At 45.2% G+C, this 9,581-nt stretch overlaps 1 protein-coding gene across 1 annotated transcript; it reads right to left on the reverse strand.

Annotated features, from left to right (window-relative positions):
* Positions 1 to 999: 999 nt before the first annotated feature.
* mlh1 (mutL homolog 1, colon cancer, nonpolyposis type 2 (E. coli)) lies at positions 1,000 to 8,114 on the reverse strand. The gene is made up of 19 exons (XM_069145136.1): positions 7,868 to 8,114; positions 7,568 to 7,658; positions 6,739 to 6,837; positions 6,563 to 6,636; positions 6,364 to 6,436; positions 6,194 to 6,285; positions 6,052 to 6,094; positions 5,083 to 5,171; positions 4,874 to 4,986; positions 4,687 to 4,780; positions 4,445 to 4,598; positions 3,993 to 4,312; positions 3,073 to 3,209; positions 2,128 to 2,236; positions 1,977 to 2,040; positions 1,740 to 1,904; positions 1,560 to 1,652; positions 1,358 to 1,468; positions 1,000 to 1,259 (listed from the first exon to the last, which is right to left on the reverse strand). The coding sequence occupies exons 1-19, from the start codon at positions 7,972 to 7,974 to the stop codon at positions 1,104 to 1,106; spliced, it is 2,184 nt and encodes a 727-aa protein (XP_069001237.1). The 5' UTR covers positions 7,975 to 8,114; the 3' UTR covers positions 1,000 to 1,103.
* Between the last annotated feature and the right edge of the window lie 1,467 nt (positions 8,115 to 9,581).

Genomic DNA, 9,581 nt, shown 5'->3' on the forward strand with positions numbered 1-9,581 from the left:
ATCCGTTTGGTCTGATAACATTTGGAGAGTCTAGGAAAGCTGCAGAAAACATCTCGCCACTAGCTTTTCATTCGGTTTATGATGGTAGCGTTTGATTTATGTATCCAAAATGCTTAATCCAGATTACCAGCTCACTGCGACCATCTCTTTCAGTGCCTCGAAAGTAGACGAGAAATTGTGAGGCCATCTTCCAGTCAATGTTTTGCTGGAAGATGTTAAATCTTCCGTTATTTGAAGTCCAAAATTTCAATTGTCACTTTTTCTTTCACACCCGTAAAAACCCACATGAGCATTTTAACACGTGAAGAACTCGCTAAAATACCGTCGCTTCACATGAACAACTTTTCAACTGTGAAGAGACCAGCTAGCATCTTTTTTTCTCTCTCTCTTTATTCTAATGTGTTTTTTCTTCTATCAGAACAAGCCAGTGACTTAAAACTTAAGTTTTAATTTTCCTGGGTAGTTTTCAAATACACTCTTGATTTTTATCCCACATGTTTCTTGCACTTTGAAATAACTTGCAGTTCCCTTTAATTCTAAACTATTTGGTTTCCAGATCATTTCTCCAGTGATTTCAATAAAGAAAGATGTAGGTTGGAGCTTTGTTACAGCATAGATCATGTAAAAACCATCCTGCAGGTTTCCGTTGCTCTTTCAGTTTTCCAGTGTTACGCAGGTGTTAAAGACGTGTTACTGTGTGTAAAGTATTTGGGAACGTGAGTGGAAACATGAGTGAAGCTGATCCCTCCGCGCTGCCCTCGTGTCTCACCGACAGGGGAAATGTAACGGTCATAAAAGTCAAGCTCATGTGCTGGCACATTTTGGCTATGGGACTCATGACCCAATTAAATTTTTCCTGGCTGCATATCTCTAGTCTTACTTTTAGAAAACCACATGCCACTTTTAAATAGGCCATTCAGCACAAGGGTTTCCTGTGACAGAGACCCTTTTGTACAGAACGGAAAAGAGTTTTTCCCTCAAAGACGAACATCTGACGTCTTTGTCTCAAAAAATGTTTTTTTTAATTTACAGTACAAATATTACATCAAACGTAAAGGAGCAGCATACATGGCGAGTGTTTCAGTAAGATTTGATCGTCACATTCAGCACCTCTCGAAGACTTTATAGAGATCAGGCAGGTTGGCGATCTGCAGCACCGTGCCGTCCTCACTGAAGCTCTTCGGAGGACTGAAGAGGGTCCGCAAACCTTTGAAGATGACGTGCTCGACTTTCCAACGCCAAGAGTTCCCCTCGGCTTCCTGAAACGTCACAAGAATTACACGTCACACTTGTCGATTTGGAGATATTTTTTTTTTCATCGTTGAACCAAACGGTAGAAAAAGCTCGGCGTCCCCACCTGCTCCTCTCCAGGCTCCGCCTCCAGGATGTACTGCTTCCTGATGGAGTAGAACTGGCTGCACTCCTTGCTGAACCCTCTGAAGCAGTCCGTCTCATTGTCCCAGTTCACCTGCACAACAGCAGCACCCAGAGGCCTTCAGATACAACCCGTGTTTCCAGAGTCTTTGTCATAAAGGAGGACCGACTGTGGAAGACTTTACCTCGGTGGCCAGGCGCAGGATGAACATCGGGAGACCCTCCATGACGGGGGTGTATTTGTCAAGAAGAAGCGGCAGCCCGGTGAGATTTCCTTCCTGTGACGGACACACGTATACAACGTCAGCAGTGATAAAGGACTGAAAGGTTCGAAGACGGTGTCGTCAGAGTAGGACGTTTGTGACCTGGTCTATCTCCACGGAGAAGTAGTCCTCCAGCATCTCGGCTTTTTTCTTCAAGAAGTCCACGATGTACTGAGCCAGGCCTTCCTTTGGACCATCCTCTTCACTCCAGCCGCTCTCCTCCGAGTCCAAAGCCAACATGGCCAGGTCATAAAGTGGAGCCGGTGTCTGAATACACACAAACAGCCGTTATCACCCGCGCAGAACATTCAAATCATTCACAACGTAAACTTTACTTACAGACAGTCTGAGTATGCCGAAGTTCCCAAAGTCGTAGATGAGGATCTGGAAGAAAAGTTCCTCGCTGGAACACAAAGAAAAAGTGAAATGAGTTCCGTAAAGCGGCCGGTTGAGAAGATGTGAGCTGACCGGTGTTTCCTGCAGCTCTGACCTGAGCTTGGTGGTGTTGACCAGGTACAGTTTGGTGTGATGTTGGATCAGAGTCCACTGGGGATTGACGCAGCCCACAAACGAGTGGCTGTGCAGCATGTCTTGAAGACCTGGAGGGAAAAATCAGGCTGCGTTCGACTGCGTGTTCTGCTTTTCAAAATGCCCAAAGGACGAGGTGCGATCAAAAAGTTCAAACTGTTCCTGTTGCGCACGACCGGCGTACAGAGCAGCGGGAACTTTCATTAACACGTAGTCCGAGTTACGTCGGTCGGTCGGTCAACATCAGCGCCCGAGTTACACGTGTTTTTGCGACCACCGGGATGTTTGCATTCCCGGCATGCACCTGAAACTTGAGCAGAGAGGGCTCGTCTAATTTTGTGTAAACTTTTTGGGGGAACAGAAGTAAGTTGCAGGGAGTAAAATCCTGTAAGTAGGTGCGGTGGGGAGACACGATCGTGTCGTTGTGGACGGGAAACTTGCATTTTCAACACTATGTGAGCGCTGAACTTCCATCTCGCCACAGTTCAGGTTGTTTGCACCAAATGTTTGTCCTTCAGAACGTCACGGTAGAACTCGGTGTTGGCGGTCTGATCCTGGGGGAGAAAATTTACAGTAAACAACCCCAAGAATATCAAAAAAACAAAAACCAAATGGGTTGGTCCTGGAGCTGACGCGCCCTCTGCTGTCCGGGACGGTGAAGTTCTGCCCGTCTTGAGAGGTGAACGTCATTCAGAACAGCTCGCTGCTCCATTGCTTGTTGGCTTTCTGAAACGTTTGGATGTTTCTCTGCTCAAGTTTCAGTCCGTGGTGAAATCACAACGATGCACCAACCAGTGGTCACAAACCCACAACAGCAGCAGTCTCTCAACTTTTCGATCACACCTCGCGGTTCTCACGATGACGACCTGACAAGATGCAATCTGAATGTTTTAAAGGGCCGTCGCACCTTTGTGTGTGTCCTCCGTGATCTCGGCTCTCAGCTCCTTGATGCTGCTCAGTTTGATGACTCGTCTCTTGGGCGTGGCCGCGGCCGTCCGGTCCTCGTCTTCCTCCTGCTGCTGCTGCTCCTTCCTCGGTCGCTTCCTGCCTCGCCGTGAGTAAACACAACACTGCTGTCACTCTGCGTGTCGACAGACAGTAACTCACAGGATTTAATGGGCTGTAAAGATGTTTGCACACTTTATTACACACTTGAAGAGCAGCAGATACTTCAAGTCTTGCCGTGATAAAAGCAGCATGTACTTGATAAGTTGAGGACTACTCTGTTGGCCACTAGGGGGCAGAGGAAATCCACAATTTCAGAACGTATTTGCAATGTGATATTTTTAAAGCAGCAATGACTAAGTTAGCGACTAAATTACACATTAAACCGTTTGTTCGTCTGGTGGCGTGTTTCTGGCCATCTGACAAGTGAACTTGTCTGTTTTCTGTCTGCTGTTTGGTGCTGGACAAATTATATCAGAAGCTTTAGCAGAAAACTGGATCAAATCTGGAAGAAATCTGTGGGTTCTCCAGTGTAACAAATTTAAAGTGACAACCACAGAAATCCCTCGACAGTACTCGCTGTCATACTGAACTCTGATAACATGCAAATACATGAACCGTTAGTAGCAGGTAAACACAGAGGCATTTGTTGCTGATTGGCCTCCGGGCAGATGACGTCATTCATCGGGAATGACACATGTTTACTTTCACACTCTTCTTTCTGCTCTCTTACTCAACTCACTGCTGCAGGTCAATGTTCAGATTTACTCACCGTGCCGTCAGTCAGTGTCTTGATCTCACTTGTGTCAGGATTACTCACCACGGCAGTGACTGAACTTCTGCTGACAACTCATACTGACTCACAGGAAATAAATCAATCACCTTTGATCACTGCGTTCTTCCTCGCCTTTTGCCACCACTGCTTCCTGCTCCACCAGAGCCTCCAGCATGTCTGCATCATCAGCATCGTTCATCTCAGCGCAGTCCGGCTCGGTGGTTTGAGTCTCCCCGCTGCTGCTGCGACCGGCCGGCTCGGGCTCGGGAGGAGGCTTCTCTTTGGGCTGGAGGAACGCATCCAGCTTCTGCGCCCGACAGTCGGTCCTCACCATCTGATGTGCGTAGACTCGCTCACTGGACTCGGCTGAGGAGTTGGAGGCTTTGACCTCAGTGCCGCCGGAGACAGAGAGTCCTGGAAGCAACGTCTGCACGGAGACAGTTTGGACAAATACTGAAGAAGTGACTGATGACGTGTTGCCATAATAATATATAATATATAATATATAATATATAATATATAGAGATCTGCCGTGACTGTGGATCCAGTCACATCATACCTGAGTGAAATATGTGCGTGAGGAGTTGGAGCCCAGCAGTTTGCTCTCGATGTGTTTCTGGACGCTCTCGATGACGCTGTCCTCATGCAGGAAGTGCACCTCGTGTTTCGTAGGATGAACATTCACGTCTACGTTGTGCGGAGCGATTTCTAGGCTGCAACGATTAAAGAGCACCGGTGAAGATAAGATGAGTTATAACAGAATCAGTTATCGGTTAACAGCTAATCAAGTGGAACAGTTACCTGAGGTACAGAAAGGGGTGCGTGTTCTTGGGGAGGTACGCCGCATAAACCGTCTCGATCGCTTTCTTCAAAGCGCTCGACTCCACCAGACGATCTGAGACGGATCACAGCCTTCATTTAACACGGTGCCAACAAGCTTACATTCTCTCGGCCGTGTTATCCGGGAAGTTTAATCTGCGCCACGTACGGTTGATGAACAGGATCAGGATGCACTTCTTGACTGAGTAGTTTGCGTTCGAGATGTAGCCTTTCATCTTGTAGGCGAGCTTCTGATCTTCACAGCCAACTTCGATCAGCTCCCTGAGAACGTGGCGCAGAGGCAGTCGTGCGGTCAGCGCCGAGGGGATACGAGGTCACATGACAGCAGAGCTCATCAAAGCATATCTGCAGGAATACCTGCTGACTGCGTTGCCAAAAACTCCTCTGATATTATCCACCACAGACGCGCTGGGTAGAGTCCTCACGTCTGCCACCGTCTCGCCTTGCTGGAAAAGGAAACAGAAGTCACTGAACAGACAGCAGGAGAAATAATGACGTTCGTCGAGCCAAGGAAATTCTGTGTGGACTTAAAATGTAGTAAATAGATTTTTATATCATACGACAGAGAAACATTTTATTTAAATATTGTTTTTAGTCCCACAAACCACCTCTATAGTTTTACATCTCGTGTCTTAAGCTTCTCTCTGGAGCCACCAAGAGCAGGCTGTTTTGTATCTGTGATGTCAATGACCCTCTCTTCTGATTGGATGACTCTTTTCTGAGTGACGCACGCCGAAGCCAATCACTGGTGTTCTCTGGTCTCCTAGCTTCCCTCGTAAACTGGGCTGTGTTGACGCGAGCGTGAGTTTGTGACATCGCAAACTTAACTAAGTCCAAACATTACAGTTGCTGAATACAGACTGTGTACATTTCTCTGTGGATGAAGCATTTGTCCTTTTCACACAGAACCAAGACACTGCTTTATAATCAAAAAAAGAAATGGAAATCTGAATCTATACAATAACAGAGACCTTTAAAAAGGTTTGCAATGGGTAGCAAAGATGCTATTTGCAATGACTGACTCAGGGAGGGAATCAACCGAGCCTGATGAAGTACAAGGAATGAAATAAAAATGGCATGTTTTACATGATCTAAGTTAGTTTCTTATTGAGCCCAGTGAATGTGTACATTTTGAAAAGCTTCATATTTCATGTCTGCATCTCATCATATCAGATATTGGCAAAAAAAATTCAAATATGGTACATCCCTAAAAATAGTGATACCTTTATGGCGAGTGAAAATGTGGAGCCAATCACGGTCAACTTCCCATTTCAAAATATTGATGCCCGAGTCAGATGAAAGAAAAAAAGAAGCAGCACATCTCACCTTTTTGACGGAGAAACTTTTTCCTGAGTTGTGTATGGCGTACCTTCAGAGGAACATGACAACATTCACATCAGACAAGAACTTATCCAAACAAATCATGTGAGGAGCAGAAGTCCTGCGACACGAGAGGTGAAGCCCCGACCTGCTGATGACCTCTACGATCCTGGAGTACTCGTCACTGGGGCTCTTTAAAGCTTTCCTCCTGGTGGACACGTTGTAGAAAAGGTCCTCCACCTGCAGCCGATAACAAGACGCGTTTCTCAGCATTCGCAAACGTCTTTCTTTAAAAGCTGATGCGTCCCAAGAACTTACAAGAATCTGCGTCCCCTGGTTGCCGGCACACGGTTTTGGAGGACCTTTAAGTTTGCTGTCGCTGTAGCTCGCTCTGCACAATGAGAGAATGAGCGCATTAGAGACACCGTGGTTCCTTTCGGTCTGTTATCCTGCGCATGCAATCCTCAGTGCAACAGTAGAGGAGATGAGTGAACCACAGTTTAAAATGTGATGATACCTGTAAGCACACTTGGCATCGGCTGTCTTCGTGGTTAGGGTCACATGGGCGACGTGGCTGATACTAGCGAGGGCCTGCAGACACACACGTCACACGTGATGCACAACAAGGTTTGTCTTCGTTTAATACTCTGAAGGCTGAAGCCGCTGCACGGCTCAGTGAGCAGCGACGCTCACCTCGCCTCTGAATCCGTAGGTTGCGATAGCTGAGAGGTCCTCGAACGTCTGGAGTTTGCTGGTGGTGAACCTTTCGCAAACGATTTCCATGTCCTCCTTCTGTGTTTGAGAAAGACAGTTCGGTCAGAAAACAGCAGAGAACACAAACTCTCCCGAACTTAAACCGGATCCCAACGGGGCACCGAGGAGCTGTTACGCTGGAGATGTATTTTATTTTTAACCACACGTTTGCGTGGACAACCAGGTATGTCCTGAACATTATTGTGTTGCCTGTGTACATTGTGTGTTGTTGGAGGATTACAACAACACACTAGAGGGCACAGCAGAGCACCAAAAAGACCGACAGATCATCCCGATTTGCGTCATGTAAACAATAAACATGGTGACGTAACTGTATTTTTTTTGTGGGAATCAGCCGGCTCAGACATCTGACTTTCCAACTTTTTCTGCCCTGACTGTATAAGATTTCTTTCCATTTATATTTCCTCATCAGCTTCTACGATGGTACTGATGCTATTCTGAAAAGCATAAATTGTCACTGCAGCACCAATCACACATCATACAGTGCGGGTAATTGCAGATTTCATCTGTTAACTCGGCCTCCAAACTTTCAGCCCTTGTGTCTCTGGTTTTGTGCCCAGTGATCCCGTCACATCCCCAAACTCTCCATGGGTCTTTAGACTCTGAGGATATGCTTTGGTGGTTATTAATCGTATGCGTTAATTCTAATCAACTAGAAGATAAAAACACACGGTTCAGCCACCCAAACAAAGGGGGCAGGTCCCCCCCCCCCTCCCCACCCACCCCTGTGGGCGCCCCTGCCACCCACCCTGATGCCAGTCCCGTTGTCCTGAATCTGAAGGAGCTTCAGTCCGCCGTCCTTCACGGTCACCTGGATGTTGGTGGACTTTGCATCCAAACTGGAACATTTTAAGACACAAACAGTCATGTTACATGTTAACTTGAATTATCACAGGACAGTTGCTGCGTTGAACGTGTAGACATGACGTAAACACCGGTGGCTCCTCCACTACACCACCACGTTATTCCTCCCACTGCTGATGTTGAATTGCTAACATCAGTTCACTCTCTTATGAAGATTGGATTTCACACGTAGAGAGTCAGATACCAGTTTTCAATCATTTCTTTGACGGCGTTGGCAGGACGCTGGATAACTTCTCCTGCAGCGATACGGTTGACGACAGTCTCGTCGAGCCTCCGGATAACTCCCGCCATGTTTACAGAGCTGCTGACTTCGTGTCAGGGTAGTTTAACAGCAGCTAATAACCGTGAATACACGTACGTGCAGATTAAAAATGTATAATCAGGCTAAAATACAACTTTACTTCTTGTACAAGAATCAGAATCTGACAGAAAAACGCATGCGACCAAAGAGCAGAAAAATAACAGACGTCTCACTCTCCCTCCAAACGTCAGAGCATAGCGGAAGTCAACATATCAAGCTCTCAAATTCTCCCAGTAACCGTTATAATAAAGCTTGATTAAAAAAAACATATTCCTATAAGATGCTAAAAGTAAGTAAGTTTTGTTGTTATTTTTTTTAATCTTATTGTTGATCAAATAATGCCGTTTCAGGTATGAGCTGCCCTTTCTCGCCATGAAGTGAGGCGTCTTTCCGGTAATACACAACCTTTGATGACAGCGCGGGGAGACGCTGCGGAGGCGGGGCTGCGTCGTTGCCGTAGGTGAACGTCTGACGTCATCCGCTGAAAGTCTTCTTCACTGGTAAATATTTTTGAAACAACGCAGCACAGCGCCGCCAAACAATGGAGTAATTGTGCTTTTTCTATCAAAAACATTTTTAGCACTCCACATTACACGTCACATTTTGCCAATAAGCAAAATTAATCAAAGCTATTTTTCATCGATATTATTTTGGACATAATACAGCGTGCTATCGTCATAAGATGGCAGATTTTTTTTGTTTGAGAAATAATGAAATTAATTCTGTTATCACTCATATCAATGTATATTCTTTTCTTTAGGATGTCTTGGCATCATATATATGCCTGATGGTGAGGGAACTGTCACCCCCTGGCGAAAGTATATTTTCCTTGATCTAAAAGAAAAGTTAGAGTTTAAAAATCTCTTTCAGAGAACAGCACGTGTCCCAACAACCATGTTTTTCAAAAGTTACAGAATGGTTGTGAAGCTTATGTTAATATACAATAGACTACAGTGCAAAACTTAAGCTTTTCAGATTTTGTTTTATTCTTATCCATCATACAAAACCATCAGTGATGCATCTCATTGGCTGTAAATTCACTCTGCAGCTTCACAATGACTTCAGTTAATCTTCCAGTGAAGAATTTAGTGTAAAACAGTCAGAAGTCCACGTTCCAGTTCCTTTAATTTATATTCACAGCATTCCAACAATAACCCTAAGTGGGTTCAGTCTCACCAGAAGATATAACCCATAAAGGCAGGATCTGTAGTGTTTACTATGTAATGTGAGAAAAATAAACTTCGTAATAAGGAGAATTCAATATTTCAACATATTTTAAAATGTACAACTATCTTAACAAGTGTTAACAGTTTTTCTGTCTTTCCTTTTTCTGCATGTCCACTTATAAAAGCTTCTCTGTAATCTTCAACTGTGCACAAAGTTGGCCAGACCACACATGAGTCTGCATTCCTCAGAGCCACATGTTTTCTTGTGGGGAGGTTTTTATATGCAGAACTGTGGCCGTCCATCATCTGGAAAAAGTACAAATGTTCCCAGAGATATTTTACTAGGATGTGTCATTAAATGAAAAGTAATCTTACATTGATCCTCTGTGAATATTGCAGAATATTCCAAAGCTATATTGCCAGGTTGCTAA

The sequence above is a fragment of the Embiotoca jacksoni genome, unplaced genomic scaffold, assembly GCF_022577435.1.
Source record: "Embiotoca jacksoni isolate LCO1_2020_lvr unplaced genomic scaffold, fEmbJac1.0.p SCAF_12, whole genome shotgun sequence".
In the NCBI taxonomy this organism is placed as follows: domain Eukaryota; kingdom Metazoa; phylum Chordata; class Actinopteri; family Embiotocidae; genus Embiotoca; species Embiotoca jacksoni.

Bases quoted from the DNA above. Each gene is read 5' to 3' on its own strand.
- mlh1 (XM_069145136.1), bottom strand. From the start codon at position 7,974: ATGGCGGGAGTTATCCGGAGGCTCGACGAGACTGTCGTCAACCGTATC. The intron at 6,637-6,738 runs GTGAGCGTCGCT...GTGTGTCTGCAG, and splicing joins CCTACGGATTCAGAGGCGAG to GCCCTCGCTAGTATCAGCCA. The intron at 3,210-3,992 runs GTGATTGATTTA...ACGGCGAGGCAG, and splicing joins GAAGAACGCAGTGATCAAAG to GAAGCGACCGAGGAAGGAGC.